This window comes from Podarcis erhardii, assembly GCF_964252035.2.
Source record: "Podarcis erhardii genome assembly, chromosome: 1".
NCBI lineage: Eukaryota > Metazoa > Chordata > Lepidosauria > Squamata > Lacertidae > Podarcis > Podarcis erhardii.
Genome location: NC_138497.1, coordinates 36,450,323 through 36,468,306, shown reverse-complemented (window position 1 = coordinate 36,468,306; position 17,984 = coordinate 36,450,323). Strand labels below are relative to the sequence as shown.

Sequence of the window (17,984 nt, the reverse complement as noted above, 5' to 3'; positions counted from 1 at the left end):
TGCTGACAACCCATTTTTGTATAGTGGATTTACAGCTTGATTGCTAAAGTGCTGAACTAGCAGTGATTGAAATCGGCTTGTTGTGAATGTTAAGAAAGAGTGCATTCCTCTGGTGAACTAAAAGCACCTGGAGATTAAGCAGTTGGTGCTATTGAAAGTAATTTATCTCAACATAATGGTGCATCAGTTCTATAGAAAAGGATATAATTTCATCATCAAGGTTAACCAAAATACGTCTGTATGTGTCATATCCTACTAATGCAATGCATAAACAGAATGGTATAGTGAGAATGATTACTGCCAATCTTACCTTTAAGTAATCTTACCTTTTTTTGCTTTGCATTCAGGTTTTGATAATAATGGTAAATGTATTATCTAAGTTTGTCAAGAAAGCAATGTTTTCACTGGGGTATTCCTGCATTGTAGGGAATTGGACTAGATTACCCTCAGTTACAGATGGGTAGCCGTGTTGGTCTGCCATAGTCAAAACAAAATAAAAAAAATCCTTCCAGTAGCACCTTAAAGACCAACTAAGTTAGTTCTAGGTATGAGCTTTCGTGTGCATGCACACTGTGTATCTGAAGAAGTGTGCATGCACACGAAAGCGCATACCTAGAACTAACTTAGTTGGTCTTTAAGGTGCTACTGGAAGGAATTTTTTTATTTTGTTTAGATTACCCTCAGTATCCCTCCCTACTCCAATTCTATGATATAAGCACTCTTGTGCCAGCGACATATCAAAACACTGTGAACTTGACACTGGTTATACAAGGATATAAGGCCTGATATTGCAAAGATATGTGTTGCTGATGTTATTCAATAATGTTAGATTCTACAGCTAAATTATGTGCAAAACCAATCTTCACTGTAAAAGACTATCATTCCATTTTATTTATATAAGAAAAATCCAACTACATTTACTAGTGAAGAATTACCATATTTGCAAGATAGGTTCTTTCAAATTAACACAAACCAGGAGTTATCCTTTATTTAAAATATTGCTGTGGTCAATAGGCTAGTCAGGCTAGCAAGATTTAAAACTACCTGACTATTTGTTTGCTGTGCTAGTAACAAGTTTACAACTATGAAGGATCTATGACTCTCAGGAGTGGCTTCAAGCAAACATTATGGGCCACAGGAAGAAGGGAGACATTTAACTCTGCAAGTGTGCAGAATGCCTTGTCTAAGAAGAAATACCAAAAACTACCAAAACAAAACTACCTTGAATCAGAAATGGTTTTGCATGGATTGCTTCTAAACAAATCAGCAAATGCAATTTAAAGAACTGATCTGGAGTTTATTAACTAATGCTAAAATTCACCTGGCAAAGCTGCAAAGAACTGTAAATGTAATACATTGTAGGGCAAAGCAACTGGCTCATGGGACATAATGCATTAACAGCCACCTGCTATACAACTGACCTGATTTTTAAAAAACCACTGATATTTGGAGCCCTTTTTGTACTTTTAGAGGAGTTTTGGAAACAGAACTGTGTATTACAAGACCAAGTATTTTTATTTGAAGAAATAAAGCATTAGAATTCAAGGCACTATTCTGTATACCAACATAACAGAAGAACTAGTAAGCGGTTTCATACGCTGCAAACTTTTTAATGATTAATGTTGAGCATACACATTGGAAATCTTTTTTTAAACTTCAAACTGCAACAAGTTAAATAAATGTTTTTAATATACAAAGAAAATACAACCAAAAGTAAAACTTGCTTTAAAGTGGGCCTTGCACCAGGGATCAGTGTCTTTTAAAAGCTTTATTGTTGAGCTGCACGCACGCACACATACACACATACAAGGATTTAATCTTTATAGCAGGGCATTTAGAAATCAAAATGTATTCCCACTTGAAATAATAATAAAAGGTTGTGCATGATTATACGCAAACACCCCCCCCCAACACTAGCATACTCCTATAGTGCAGGCACCATGAAAGGAAGGAAAGGAAGGAAAGAAAGCTTGAGATGCCCAATGACTAAGTTTTATGGAAGCAGATTTCTGACCAGTTAGCTTAAAGCCAGCAAAACAGGGATCAGTGATGGCAACTGTAGTGTTCAGGGTATTAAACACTAAACTTTACACAAATACACTGTTATAAATCTTGTATCAGTGAACACTGAAAATCGGCAGATCTGCTCTTTGGAACAGTCAAACATTTGCTTCAGCTTCTGGTTGCACAAGCCCTTGGAAGCATCACACAGTGTTCTTGCCTTTTTCTTGCTGGCTGTGTAATTCATTGGGATTTGTTTCATTAGCAGCTAACAATTTTTCCATGTGTTTCCAAAGCCTCATGGATGGGGTGGGGGAAAGGCAAGTCTCAGTAGAGCACAGCGTGGAGATTGTATTTTCTGCACATACAACACAAGAGGCTTCACTAGTTATCAATGCAAAACCAGTTTGTCATATCCTGTGTCCTATTCATCAGCTCAGTTGAGATGAAAGCCTTTCTCCATGGTAGCAGCTAGCAGGCGCTCTCGCATAATCTCTTCAGAAGAATACTCAGGCAACTTAAGGTAGTGCACACATGTATTCACAGATGGGTAACTTGCATCCGTAGCATCAACCTGTGAATAAAAATCCACAATCAACTTTTAAAATAGTGAGTGTAGTGCACGTTTTCTTTTCAATTCTGTGTTGTTAAAGGTAAAGGTACCCCTGGCCATTAGGTCCAGTTGCGGATGACTCTGAGGTTGCGCGCTCATCTCGCTCTATAGGCTGAAGGAGCCAGCGTTTGTCCGAAGACAGCTTCCAGGTCATATGGCCAGCATGACTAAGCCGCTTCTGGCGAACCAGAGCAGCGCACGGAAATGCCGTTTACCTTCCCGCCGGAGCGGTACCTATTAATCTACTTGTCTGCCCCCCCCCAAGGTCTGAGGGACAGTGGACTGGCCCCTTGCTGAAAAAGTTTGCTGACCCTTGCATTAACAGGATCCATGAAGACCTCTGCCAAAGGCCTGACAGGCACCTTGTGGAGTGCAAGCCATTTTCTGAGTACAAATGTGTGAGCTATCTCAAAGACAAAACTTCATAAAAAATATCTAACACACCTTTGCTTATATAGTCAAAACTTTTAAGAAATGGCCATACCTTGCGTACAACAGTGAGACGGGGATGTAGATTAGCCAGGCCTCCTGGGGGAAGTGTTGAACAGCCAGTTGTGAATTGCAGGAATGCTTTTCTTTCATCGGAAGACATGCCACACAAAACTCTAACGAACCTCAGGAATCCAGGACTAAAGCACAAAACAGAACGGATGTTAAATATACCTACAGCGTTGACTATGTGTTGCATAATCAAACCAGTGTTAAACTAGTGCATGAGCATGCACACACTGCATCTGCACATCACAATACAGTGGTACCTTTGTTCTCGAACTTAATCCATTCCAGGAGTCCGTTCGACTCCCGAAACTGTTTGAAAACCAATGCGCAGCTTCCAACTGGCTGCAGGAGCTTCCTGCACTCAATCGGGAGCCACGTTGGACGTTCAGCTTCCAAAAATGTTCACAAACGGGAACACTTACTTCAGGGTTTGCGGTGTTCAGGAGCCAATTTGTTTGACAACTAAGCTGTCCAGGAATCAAGGTACCACTGTACACCCTAGTTGTTAAGTGGTTCCCACTTCACTCTTCCCCTAGCACAAGCAACAAACCATGCACCTGGTTTAGCAGCATTACAGTCAAACTGGGAATTGTGGTTTGTTTTTGCTCCAAACTAACCATCATATGAAGCCAAAAGTGGCTTGTCTGGACTGAAACAAATCTTCAACCAAAGGCCACGGTTTGTTACTCAACTGCTCCATAATGAACTAAGTGTCAAATGGTTGACATAACCAAATGGCTTTTAATGCTTGTCTTTTACTATATTAAATTCCTAAATACATCACCTTATCAAAAATAAGCATTTGAAGATAAAGATATGTCTGTAGGTACACTTTATTTTTGTTCGGAGGCGGGGAGATTATTATTAAAGAAATGTTTGCCAAATATTACATGACTATGTTAGTATGTAAACATAGCATTTCCCTGTCTTCCTCTTTGCTGGCATGAAAGTTTATTTACTTATTGTGTATTCACTCCTACAGCAGTCTCCTCCTCATTACCTACACAGACCATGAAAACAGCATACAAGCATCTAGTTTCAAGTCTGCATGAGGTGGACCAATGCTCAGAACATTGTGAAGCAATACCTAGCCATGTACTGTTAAGCCTTATCTTATTTACCTTCCCCTGCCCAACACCCCCCCAAAGGAAGACAGATTGCACAATTGAGATGTACCCATGTAGACATCAGTTCAGTGAACTATAAAAATCTGATTTTGTTTTATTACTGCACCAAACAGATCAAACCAAGTTGTTTGACAATAGTCCATTTACTGTGATTTTCTAAAAGTATTTTCTGCTTTCTTTTCATAATAGACAAATTACACTTTTAAAAGCAGGGACCTATTAAACAGCACCTTCAAATGAATTGCTGTAGTGAGGAGATGACAAAAGTTCCCTTTTATCTTGTGTTTTACACTTGTTATGTTTCTTCTCCACACCTTATGGAGGAGACCTGGTACATGTGAAGAAGAAAAAAACCTTGCTTGTTCTAGCCAGCTTAATAATGAAGAATTCAGAGACAGCTTGATAGAACTATCCAGCCATAAACATCAATGTGGGAAAAGTGTCTTGAGTATGTAAGCCTGCCACCCACTGGGAGATCAGTGGCATATGCAAAGCTGTAGACACCCATTTGGATAGCAAGTGCTGCTCAAGCGAAGCACCACTGAGTAACAACGCACTCATATCCAGAGGAGAGTATGGAGTGTTAGGTGAGGGGTAGTACCTCTGGTGGGGGACATGTCATGCTACTTCTGGGATAGCCTGTCCACCTTTGGTCCCCCACCCTGCACTCAGCTCTTACCGGAGGCTCCTAGAAGCTGTCAGGTGTAATTATCTAGATTGAATTTTCTGCACTTGCCACACATTTTCAGTGTCAACACCCCACAATTACTTGTTGCCAAGTCCTGAAAGTAGCGCGAATATCTTGCCACTGGGTGAAGTACCTGTCTCGAGTGTAGCCAAGTTTAGGTTCTGTGTAGTTTATTATATCTTCAGCTGCCCATGACGGTGACTGATTTCCACAAAGAATCATCTGCACTTCTTCATGACTGAAGGAACTCAGCTTTTCCATTGGAAAGACTCTGTTGAAGCCATCTTGAAATAAAAAGTAAAAAAGCATAAGCACGAGCTGAGAACCATGTTATGTTTGAAATTCCTTAACTAATAAATATTTCCTTTAAATGGTTAAACAGCCCATATATGCTAGTCAGTTACATACCTCTAAAAGCATCCATCTGTTTCTGTATGCCAGAATGCATGCAGAAGTCAAACATCAGATCCACGTACTCTTCTGCATTATCCATAGTAACCAACTGTAACGAAATCGATGTAAATAGACAGAGAATGTTTACATTACATCACATCACAGAAGAATTTTGGGGAAATGAAGTAATATTTAACTCTCATATGAAGAATTTTTCCTCTACCTCATCTTCACCACCAGGCTTAAGATCCACTGCTGTAAAGCCATACACTCTGGAAGAAGGGCAAAACTGGAAATTCAGCCTGTAAGGTAGGAGATGGAATAAGTAGATACACAGCAATAGTGGAAGAAGACATGCTTTGCATGAAGGAGGGCCTAGATTCAATCCCTGGCATTTCCTTAAAGGGTTGGGAATTCTGTCTGAAACTCTGAAATGCTGCCATAAATCACTTTGCATCATATTGAGCAAGATGGAGAAATGTTTTGAGTTTGTACAAGGCAGTTTGCTTTTCTCTTAAGTGGGAATTATCTCACAAAAATTGAAAATTCCAAACAGGAACACAGTAGAAACGATATGGATAAAGCACTTAAAAAAAAAAAATTCTCAGTGTATGTAACAAAATGTCTAAACATGCATAGGTCAATTTATAATTCCATAAGGCGGCCACATGTATATATGAGCAAAAGGGGGGAAGTGTAATCCCTTACCCTAAATCTTCTATGCTAAGAGAAGGTCCCGTTCCTGTTGGGTTCTTCATCATTAATTCCTGCAATTTAGTATTTTTCTCGTCTTCTGAAAGCCCTTTGTTGCTTAATATTAGACGTCTCTTTATTGCAAGGTCTTTAATTTCTTTTAAAAATCTTGCTCTGTGAGGGTTTACCAATTCAAAATCTTCCCACGTTAAAATCCCATTAAACCAAGCTGGGGGTTTAGGCTTTGGTGGATCAAGGATAAATTCTGATTTGGAATCTTCTTCAAAGCTTCCTACTGAGAGAGAATCGTGCCCCTCTTCCGTAGACGCCTCTGATTGACTTTCTGTGCAGTGCAAGTCTCTGTCACCCCGCGACTCATAAATCAATTTGCTCATATTGCTTTTAATGTCTCCCATGCACATGAGTTTAAAGAACGGCTTAGAAATAGGCAAGTCCACCAGTCTGTTGTCTTGGATGCATTTGGCTAAGAAAATCCCCAGAAAGTGAAAAAGTTTGGTTATTCTTTCAAGTTCATCACTATCCTGTGGAAATGGTGCTGTGAACAGACCACAAGATCGCTGTACATAATATCCTGGAGGTTTTAATCCACCACCTATATCCACCTGTTTAAAAAACAACAAAAAAGTGAAGGAAAGTGTTAAGGTATTTAAAGAGATACACAAACAGAATGTATCTTATCGGCTCTGCTGACTGATTACAGAGACAAAATATACCTGACGCGATTCATCATCCGGAAAGTCATCATCGCAGAGCCATGCTCCCAGTTCTGTCCTCTGGAATTCTGCTGCCACCAGTGCGTAAAACTCCAAGGTGGGTCCTAATCCTGTTCCTTCTTCTCCCAAAAACTCCACCTGGAAACCAGAGACCACAACAATAGTACTAGCTGTCTTTTGGAATATATCTTTACTAATAAACAACTGTGCTCACTTAACACTACACAAGTGAGAGACACAGTAAAGTATTATTTTTTAAGAGGAACCTATTTTACCTCTAGGACTGACTTTCTGTCTGCATGAATCTGCATTACATTTTCTGCCCACTCCATCAAGGATTCACCACGTGGAACTTTTACTCTTTCATGTTTAAGGCGCCCAACTCTGAATTCTCCTGGATCATCTCTTCGCACTGTGCCTGTAGTTCGTGTTCGCTCAACAGTGGCCTCACGTCGATTCTGCAGCCACACTATTGCTCTGATATCAGAAAAATTGCAGATACATTGCATTAAAACTCATATGGATAATGACTCAGAAAAGCTTTTTAATGAGACCTTCCTTAGGCCACTGTTTGCTTTCAAAAAATGAGTTTTTTTAAAAATACACAATCTATAGTTTATAAAATAACTAGGTTTAATTTTATTAATTTTAATATTGTAGATTTTATCATTGTTAATACCCTGCAACCTTAGGGTGAAGGATGGGTAAGAAATATTTCAAATAAATAAAAAATAAATGATATCCTTGCAACAGCACTGAGTTCAATGGGACAGGGTGCAGCAAGGCTGGGAGAACCATGGGTTGGCACTCCCTGTCTCCCACAGATGGCACACATATCTGCCACAAGCTACCCCCAAATCAACACCACCTCACCCTGCCCCATCCCAGCAAACACAACACTGCCACTGCTGCTCTGTCCCTTCCATCCGCAGACACTGTTGCTGTTGTCACAGCTGTGATCTCTTTTGTCAGTTGCTGTCATTTTTGCCAGAGGCTATGCTGGAGAACTGCCTCTGAAGACACTCTCCCTCTCTCTCTCTCTCTCCTGGCTAGCTTTCCTCAGCCTCTGACACCAGCGTTTCTTTATTATCTTTCTGCCTCCTCCTAGGTTCTGGCCAACTGATTGACTCCTCTCATTCATCTGACCCTCAAACAGTGACATGCCTGCACTTAAATTCACTTCAGTCAAACCCTCTAACCAATCATAAGGTTATCCTTGGAATTCTGAATTCCCATTGGCCAATAACCAAGAATCAATTATTTTTAACAGAATGTGCACTAAACGTCCTCTCACAATTAGACATTTTCCATACTCCCAATTCACACAAAAGCTAGATTTTGTTGTTAATGGCCAGAATAGAAAATTTTGCAAATTTGTAACCAAAACACCTCTTGTAGCAGTCTAGTTGCTTCCTAGAAAAATGCTAGCTGAACCCCCTCAATACTATCATTTCTGACTATAGTTAGAAATAAAAGACCAGAGTCCCCCACCTTCACAGTGTTAACCATTTTCAAACCAAACAGCATCCATATCATAACAGAATTCTTGTATTTAGGTTTCACTACCTAAAAATTCAATTTCTTCACAAGGAAACACTGATATTCCAAATACTGACATTAAAGAGATTCAATATTCTGAAACTGCAGCAAATAAGCAACTTGCTTGTCAGGTTTCTTACCTTGATGCCCCAAATGCTGTACATGTGAAATACAGCTGTCGAGTTTCGAATGGAATTAAGAAAGGGCACTTGCTAGTTATCTGTTCACACCAGTCTGGCAGAGCTCCGCTTGCTAGTGCCAATGGCTCCTGTAATTTAATACACCCACTGTTTAAAATGCAATGTCTGAAGAATACATACAAAATGTATGATGGATAAATAACTATTTATGCATTCATATTTTCCTACACACTCACCTTATACCACTAGTTTTTGTACTTTGTAAAAAAAACACAATTGTTGTAAATAGGATGGTCACAACTAAATAAAAATCTACTACTGTATGTTGTAGGAAATGGTTTGTTCTAAATGCATTCAAACGTCTCAATATATCATCGCCAAATTTGACACAAGGGTTCCCAAGGTGGGGGTGGGGTGGCAGTTTTTGTGGACATTGGGCTGTCAACCACCATTCTGAATAAAGATGGAGATTCAAAATGTGACTTTGGTGTGACTTCATCTGATCCAGGCTTCCTCAAACTTGGCCTTCCAGATGTTTTTGGCCTACAACTCTCATGATCCCTAGCTAGCAGGACCAGTGGTCAGGGATGATGGGAACTGTAGTCTCAAAACATCTGGAGGGCCGAGTTTGAGGAAGCCTGATCTGATCTTTGGCATGATGGGCCCAAACACCACTGATTTCAAACCTGGCAGAAAGGATTCTGAGGCAGGAGAGGCTGTTTTTGTTCATGTTGGGGTACCAACAGCCAGTTTGAATAAAGATGTCGGTCTGAAAGAGGACTCTGCCTGATTTTTGGCATTGTTGCTGTTGGCATCTGTCTGTGTCAAGAGACAATGGAGTCTGCCTCTGGGGGTGAAGTCAAACTGCTGCGTTAGCAGCACTGAAGTTACTTCCCCAGGGCGCAAGCCTAGGCGGTGTGTAGGGAGGTCCTGGGCTGCCCAGATGACAAGAACCCACTCTCGGCCTTGGGCTGTGGTGTGTTCACAGTCCCAAACTTCACAAATTACACTATCCATTTTTTAAAAAAACAATCCTGCTTTTTCAGATTCCAAGGCAACGTCAGCCACTCCCTGCTAGTACTAAATAAAGTAGTAGTTTTCCTAAATGTTAAGCTGTCATTTTTAATCACTGAATGTGTTGTATTCATTTATTTTCCAGCTTCCTCCAAGGTGTTCTAACTTATGGATAACCCACATTTCACCCCCATTTTTATCTGCAAAATAATCCAGAGATAGATTAGGCTGAAAGGAAGAAACTGTCCAAGTTCACCCAGTGAGCTTCATGGTTGAGTGAGAATCTGAATCTGGTGCCCACAGTCCAATGCTGCAGCCGTTAACCACACTAGACTTCATGCTTTTATAATTCTAATTCTTTTATGACTTATGTCAGTAAAATCCTACCAATCTATGTTCAGTTTTCAAGATCAAGGCTGCAATTAATTGAACTGTACAACTGACTCAGCTTTGGATGCTTCACCAAAGCTCCCTTCCAGCACATGGCAAATTTCAGTATCAAGTACCATGGGCCATCTAAATAATGAAAAAAAAACCAGCAAATGAAGAAAAACCACATTCAAATAATTTTCACTGCTTCCTTTAAATAAGATGGTATTTCAGACTTCAACCATCTACAACAGCTTCTATGAAACTAAAATGCCTCAGAAATAACCTCAATAATAAATATATATATTACCTCAATCTGCTGAAGAATTTTTGTGGTGATTTTTTTGCTTGTGAATTCATCTGGTGGGAAATTAAACTGAAGCTGTTCATCTCCTTCTGAAATTATTAATAGAAATGAATAATAATGTACTAATAATATGTTTCCTTTGTGGAAGCTTTTAGGGGGAAATGTATTGCATCCTACTTACCTTCTTGAGAATTTCGAGTTGAATAAGGGTCACTTGCAACAATATACAAAATACGGAGCAACTGCAGAACATCTTCTACTCCACAGGAATTCTGTCCACTACCAGCTTTGGCTTGAGGCTGTTCTTTTATTGAACTAAGAATGTCTGAGTTCTGAAGTGTGGAAATAGCTCCTTGGCTCAAACTGGACTTTGATCCATGTTCACAAAAATCCTGTGTAAATAAATGAATGGAAGGAAAATAAATACATAGTAAAGGTTAGAATTGTGATGTAATTATTTTGAACTTTGAGATAGAGAAAATGTAAACATGGTTTGCATGACGCAAATACTGAGCCTTTAGCTGTTGTTAGGCACTATATTATGATTAATAATAATATAATACTGTGTCTATTCAAAAGCATACAAAACACTGGAGCTGGTAAAAGTTAAACATGAGGGTCACATATAAACGTATTTAACCAGAGTAAATTGCATTAGTCACACATCAAGTCCCTCTGTCAGGACTCATAACACGATGCAAAATAAAGCATAGACATTCCCCAAATCAATACTTTTAGATGCAGACATATACCTTGTATGCAGCTATGAGCTGGGAACAATTTCTGTTTTTCCTAATGCTTTTATTAGTGCCGGTTAATTTCCAGTGGCGCAGAAAGGCTGAATCCGCATTCTTCTGCAGGTAGGTTATCAAGTCATTCTTTGGTAATTCATCAGTGCCAAGGTACTGTTCCACATGCTCTATTGACCAGCAACCCTACAACAGGAACCACCAAATGTTGGTATTTCCTGGTTGTAAAGTTTGAAACATTTCACATGCACTACACACATTTCTTTAGGAACATGCATTTACAAACATTCTTTAACATATCTTCCATACAACAGAACTCAGTTAGTGTAGCTTTTTAAAAAAGCTGCTGCTTTTTTTTAAAGTGCACAAACTGCACAAAAATTTGTTGACAGCCACATAAGTATTGAAAAGTTAAGATTTATCTCACCATTTTCCCACTTTCTTTCTCTTTATCAGAATCCTTCATTTCTCTGTATACAATTCTAAACATGAAAAGATTTAGAGTTATTTATGTACTGGCTTTCTACAACAGAACACACTATTTCCAAATCAGTATGAATCTTGCGATATAATTTAAATTGTCTTCTGCTTACACTCTGCATACTAAAATAATTCTGAATGCTTTGCTGCATGCCACACAAGAGTAGTATTGATGAGTCAGCCAATGATGCTTCTTAATACTAGACTGGCAAAGCAGCTGATACAACGCATTCCAAGAATTCAACTGCTGGCGCAACAGCTCTTGAATCTTGTATTTAAATTCTTTAAACTATAAAAACCATGAATACATTTTGAATTACAGACCAGCTTGAAGCACAACTATTCATTTTGATGTAGCAAGTGCACTCTTTATGGTAAGAATTCTTTCATCGACACTTAATTGTTACAATTTCAAAAATATGTAAGAACCCTAACATTGAAATGTTAAGGCAGGGAAAAAGAAATGATGCCAATGTTTACATAAGACTACCACTATCCAAACACTACTGCCGCACAACCATCATCCACAAGGTAAGAGATGACATAGCAGCAGTTTTTGATATATACTGTAAATACACATTGCAAAAAAAAATGCAGCCTTAGAATGTTTTAGGTACAGCATCGGATTTTAAATGTCTTACGTGTATGTCGGCTCCCAAATTCGTCTGAGCTTATCAGATTTCACGTTGCCATTGCAGGAAAGTTGTAGCAATTTTTGAACATAGTAAAAGATAGTTGATCGAAAATTTGTTAGGGGCAGCTCAACCTCGCGAGATGTACCAAGGCCTGTAACTTTCAAGGTAAGTGCTAAACGGGGAGATGGTGTACACTCAACTTCTTCCAGTAGTTCCAAATGGGGTGTTCCTGTAATCAGTGATAAATCAGTGCAATGAGTAATAGGTTTTTTAAAGTCTGTAACAGCTTTCAACATCTCACATATACTTCATGATATCATAATTCTTATCTAGATCTGAAAATAAATTCAAAGTAAAGACATCTGAAATTTCACAAGGGGGAGGAGGATAGAATAAGCATTTCAGCTTTGCCCTGTTACCCTTACATGGCACCTGACTCACTCATTCAAATCTCACTTGCTTCAGACCCCAACTCCTTTCTCCATTCAGCATCTCACTCTCATCAGCTTCTTCCCTGTGAAAACAGTGTGTGTCCCTCCCCTGCTACAACCTAGATTTGTGAAGGGAGAAAGTTTGGGAAGGTGGTAGGTATCTTAACATGTCCTCCCCCAACCTAGTTGTGTCTCTCCTCCTCCAATCTCGTTCTTCTCTTAGGTTCTCTGACATGCTGGTGCATTTGTACGTGTATAATATATATTTATACTTCGCACATGGTTTTTCAAACAACTCATGGATATACCTGGGGGAGGGATTTCAAGATCAGTTGTCTGTTGAACATTAGTACGGCCAGGTCTAGGATCAAATGCAGGTACTAAAGCAGAAAACTGACGTTTCAAAACATAATCATCATCCCATGTTCTTCTACGTCCTCCTTTTGTTTCATACTCTTCTTCTTCCTATTATGCAACAAAAATGGCAAAATGAACAAAAAAGTTATTTTCATTTTTTAAACCCACACTGGATAGACAAGTACAAAAACTATCTATTGCTGCTGCTGTTGTTAATTACTAATTAATTAATTAAATTTGTATACTGCCCTTCACCTGAAGATCAAAGGGCAGTTCACAAGATGAAAATACAAAATGAGATCTCAAAATACAAAATGAAAGAAGAACAAACCAATAACCCCTCCTCCCACAAACACATTTAAAAGGCCATAGAATGTCCAATCAGCCAAAGGGCTGGTTTAAGAGAAACACTTTCGCCTGGCACCTAAACATATGTAAGGAAGGCACCAGGCAAGCCTCCCTGGGGAGAGCATTCCACAAATGGGGAGCCACCACAGAAAGGGCCCTCTCTTGTGTTGCTGCCCTTGGGTCTCTTGTGGACGGGGCACACTAAGAGGGCCTCAGATGATGGTTGGAGGCTTGGGTCAGTCCATACGAGGAGAGTCAGTTACTGAGGTATTGCTGTCCTGAGGCTAATAATAGTAAATTTTATTTATATCCCACCCTCCCCAGCCATAACCGGGCTCAGGGCGGCTAACATCAAAATATAAATACATTAAAAAATAAGATTCAGCAATCAACTTTAAGACTTTATAGGTCAAAACCAGCACTTTGAATTTGGCTTGGAAACGAACTGGTAACCAGTGCATTTGGGGCAGGATCAGTGTAATATGCTCAAACCATTTTGCCTGGGTGAGCAACCTGGCAGCCAAATTTGGCACCAGCTGAAGTTTCTGAACTGTCTTCAGAGACAGTTATTTAAGTTAGGTAAGCCATGAGAATAGCATGAGAATAGCTAAGTAAACAAACTGAACTTGCTGTTCACTGCAGATTCTCACCTACACTTTCAAAAACTTAAAGCAGAGGTCAGCAACCTAAGGCCCATGGGCCAGAAACGGCCCACAGATGTCATTTGACCGGCCCATGAGCCGCCCCTGAACCCCGCAGTGCGGGGGCTCACTTCCATGGCACCGGAAATCGCGTCTGCGCACGCGCAGATCCTGGAAATCATGGGCACGCGCACTAACACACATGCACAATCCGGCCTACATAGGGATCTCTGCAGGACCAATCCAGCCCAGGCAAAGATAAACCTTGCTGACCCCTGACTTAAAACATCAATGCTATCCTGTTTAACTTACTTAAAATGCACAAACATAGCTGTCACTTGTTTAGCCAAATTTATAGAGGAAATTATGTGAATTCTCATCCTAGATTCTTTTCAAGCAGAATCAAGACTCAGGTTAATCTGGCATCTACAATTCAGATTTCTAATGAAGATCACATATATGCAGTATTTTTGTGGGTGTGACGGTACTCACCAGTATGAAGTACCAGCATCTTTTAGGCTGTGCATGGCAGCCACTTTGTAGTGGCACCCACAGAAAAATTATCAATATACAAGTAGCAACACCTCATTTTTAATGCCCCAAATCGCTACATATAAGCATACAGCTACTCAAGGCTGTTTGCAGCCCATAAGCCATATCCAAGGCCATCTTCTATAAGAGTTCACCTCAGTTAATTTGACACTGATATAATGGAATGGGCGAGGGAAAGTACCAAAGTGGACATTTACTGTAGTAGAATCTATTTACATAATCTGTTATTTGGGGGTTTCTTTTGGCATTCCACTGAACTAATATTATGAGGACTGTTATCATTTGATCTGTAAACAAGGTAGAACTTTTGTAATACGCCACTGAAATGACAACAAGCTACTGGTGATGCTTTAAAAACGGACAAGTTCTCTAAATTGACAAAACTGGTCCACGATGAACAACCTACACTATAATACAAATTCAGGAGAGTAGAAGGTTTTTTGATATGGTCCCCATATAACTGCAGATCAGACAATATTGTAAAAATAGATATGAACTGTACCATAACTTCTTCATACTCTTGATCTTCTTGATTGTCATCTTCATTTTCGTCATCCTCTTCATCTGGCTCAGGTAGATCTTCATCATCATCTAACTCCGCTAACAGAGTGCTGGCCCGACAGCTATCAAGAAAATCTACACAGAACACACACAAACCACACACTAAGAACTCAGTTGCTTGTTGTTTGCTTTAAAAAAAAAAGGATGAAGACTGATTTTGTTCTATAAATTCAAAGCAGAAACAGGAAAAAGAGGCTCAAGACAGTAGAGAAGAAACCTATTTAAGGAATTTTGACAAAGGGGGAAAGCATTTCAGAAAACAACCTGAAAAGGAATGGGAAACTATTTGGAATAAGGTAAGATACTCAGACAAACTGATTCCATTTGTAAGCACAAACCATTAGTTGAAATGGATAGCAAGCCAATAATTTTGCTGCTATAGTTGCAATACATGTTTCATAGAACTTATTTCCTTTCATTTTCAAAAACATCATATAATATTAGCAAATTATCTCATAAACCACTTTCGTTCCTGTAGCAATGTGTCAAACCATGAAAAATAAAAACCACAGGAACACCTCTAAAATAGCAGTATTCCAAGTTCTACAATGAAAACTACTAATACTGGTACATAGCAGGCCTTCAACCATTCATGAAAGACAGGTTTCCATTTCTTGTTCTGTATTCAGAGCACCCAAAGAACTGCAGGTACATTGCTAACAGCACTGAACCCACAACTGTAATGACACGTGTAATACCTACAGTTTCAAACATGGAAGGATGGGTTTTTTTCACTTTGAAAGCAATTATCAGTCCCATCAAAAATATAGCAATGTACATCTGCCTACATTGTAGGAGCAAGGCAAGAAGGGAATTGGAAAATGGTGCCTTGTTTCCTATACAGGCAGAAATTGTGCATATATAAAAATCCTAACTCTAGGAAAGTCAGAAACTGCACGTTTTTTATATACAATTTATGTTCATATGGGATGCTTGTCACATATGAAGCAGTCTAAATCCCAATAAAGCATAATCTCCTGGTTTTATAGGAGGCATTTTTGTATTTCATGGGTCTTTAACTTTCTTAAAACATATTATGGGCTCATGAGATCATGCAAATGGGACTAACCAACCAGAAAGTCATCATTAAGCTTGACCTCCCATAACATCTGAACCTGGGACACTGGCTTCTTACTCTCTAATAACCATGCTCTATGGAGATTTTGACAATATATAATTCAAAACTAATGTGGCAAAAACAACAACTCCTCAGAGATAAAAAAGACAAACTGCTACCCTGATGATCACTTATACCTCAAATATGGCAACTAGCACTCAAAGCAAATTGTAAGACAACTTTCTAAAGTTTATGGCATTAGAACATCAGCCTAAAAGCATCTTTAACAGATACATGAATATATTTGAGAGATGCTTATAACTTTCAAATTCTGTTTCATACTGCAGTCTAGGAATTCAACAGGTGCCACTTCCAGACTAAAAAATTAATTCTAATTCTAAATTCTAATTTGCAAAGGCCCACATAATTTCTTGAATCGGTCTGTACTCTTAAAGGATGCCTTACCACAGCCAGCGGCATGCAGCATTTCCCAGTGGCTTCTGCTGATACAATGTGAAGTATTCATTACAATTTCCAGCACTGTGTAGGTTCATTCCCCCAACAGCTTGATATAATATCTATCCCTTAATTCTACGATTCCCTTTTGTCCCCAATGCTTCCCCGAGAACTTCCTTTTCAGCTCCTAACTCAAATGGAATGTATCCACGCCAATATGCGGTAAACCCTTTGAGGAATCTTACATTTATTCTACAGTAATAAAGCCTTTTGTTGGGGATCTTATCGCTTCCATTTTATGTGCAGTCACCCCTAAGTACCAAACAGGAAAAGGGAGAAAACTAGCACTCTCTCTGCAGAGCTTTTCCTTCAACCAATGATCCAGCGGTCATCTGTGCAGTCACACAATTTGTTACTATCCGTGTACAAATAACAGCTAGGAACTTCCTAGACCTCTAGCTAGTGTAGCAGATTAGGTGATCCCATCCTACCATTCCATCTCCTAGAACACTGCATTTCGTGTGTGTGTGCTCTAAAGGGATGAACAATCTTCCCACTAAGTTCTCTTCCTACCTCCATGAAAGCAGCAGCTCATGTAATTTTATTTTATTTTTATTTTTTGCAGCCATCACCTAAATAAGCTCTTTATTTTTAATGCTATTCTTCTGCCCCTCCCAGAATCTGGGCCTTCAAATCTCCACTATAATGTCTGAAAGACACGTTAGTATTCAGACTTTTCCTGCACATATATGATGCAACTGATTATTTTAAAGAACTGCTTCAGCCATGGCAGGAAAGTTCTGACCTCCAACAGCTCTGACTGTTGCATGAGTGTCTTAGGAGAAGAATATAATGTTGATCCCTGTGCTTACTGCAAGAAATACACCATGAAACCTAACAGAACCCATTTGCCCAAACTCCAAATCTCTCTCTGGGAATAAGCATTAGCAAACCAGGAGTTTCTGCTACTAAGACATTATCCTGTGATTTTCCACACATGGAAAGCTATTTGAAATGACCTCTGTGTGAAAATGATGCATTTAAGCTTCTGTAGATCTTTACTATTTCGAAGCAAATGTGTGTATGCCAAGCTGTTTTGTTGTTTCCCCATAAATTTGACTATTTATAAGCATGGCACCAGGTGTAAATGTTTCTCTATAACCAGGCCTTTGGCTGATTAAACAATCTATGGTCTTTTAAATGTTCGTGGGAGGAGAGTTATTGGTTTATTTCTGTTTCTCTGTTATATAGTTTGAGGTCTCATTTTGTATTTTTATGTTGTGAACTGCCCTTTAATCTGTGAATGAAGGGTAGTATAAAAATTAATAACAACAATAATAACACTGGCCAGGTTTAGACCTCGTGAACCCAATTCTCAAGGTCATGTTAGGGGACTTCTGTAGGCTTGTGTGCTCTCTTCTTTCCTGACATGCTTCCTCCTCTATTTATAGGATTTTCCTAGAGTTTGCTGACATGTTGAAGCTGGCAAACTATGGATAGCTGCCACTGAATTATGGTTTGCCATGTGATTTCACAGTTGTGTTTGTGATCCATTATCAGTACACCAGTACAGCTGACTGGAGAGTTTGCCTGTGACAAGT

General features: G+C 39.3%; 1 protein-coding gene across 12 annotated transcripts in view; it reads right to left on the bottom strand.

Annotated features, from left to right (window-relative positions):
- Positions 1–1,589: 1,589 nt before the first annotated feature.
- Positions 1,590–17,984, bottom strand: part of HECTD1 (HECT domain E3 ubiquitin protein ligase 1) — a 64,895-nt gene continuing 48,500 nt past the window's right edge. For 10 of the 12 annotated variants that reach the window (XM_081857498.1, XM_081857492.1, XM_081857495.1 and 7 more), the window contains 16 exons: positions 14,812–14,945; positions 12,720–12,876; positions 11,987–12,209; positions 11,293–11,347; positions 10,869–11,051; positions 10,298–10,508; positions 10,120–10,205; positions 8,427–8,554; positions 7,023–7,224; positions 6,748–6,885; positions 6,029–6,636; positions 5,544–5,622; positions 5,336–5,429; positions 5,061–5,211; positions 3,099–3,243; positions 1,590–2,575 (listed from right to left, as the gene is read on the bottom strand). In XM_081857498.1, the coding sequence (XP_081713624.1) occupies positions 2,438–2,575; positions 3,099–3,243; positions 5,061–5,211; positions 5,336–5,429; positions 5,544–5,622; positions 6,029–6,636; positions 6,748–6,885; positions 7,023–7,224; positions 8,427–8,554; positions 10,120–10,205; positions 10,298–10,508; positions 10,869–11,051; positions 11,293–11,347; positions 11,987–12,209; positions 12,720–12,876; positions 14,812–14,945 (2,732 nt within the window). In that variant the 3' untranslated portion in view covers positions 1,590–2,437. The remainder of the gene's footprint in view (positions 2,576–3,098; positions 3,244–5,060; positions 5,212–5,335; positions 5,430–5,543; positions 5,623–6,028; positions 6,637–6,747; positions 6,886–7,022; positions 7,225–8,426; positions 8,555–10,119; positions 10,206–10,297; positions 10,509–10,868; positions 11,052–11,292; positions 11,348–11,986; positions 12,210–12,719; positions 12,877–14,811; positions 14,946–17,984) is intronic. The other 2 variants (XM_081857500.1, XM_081857493.1) reach the window with 2 other exon arrangements.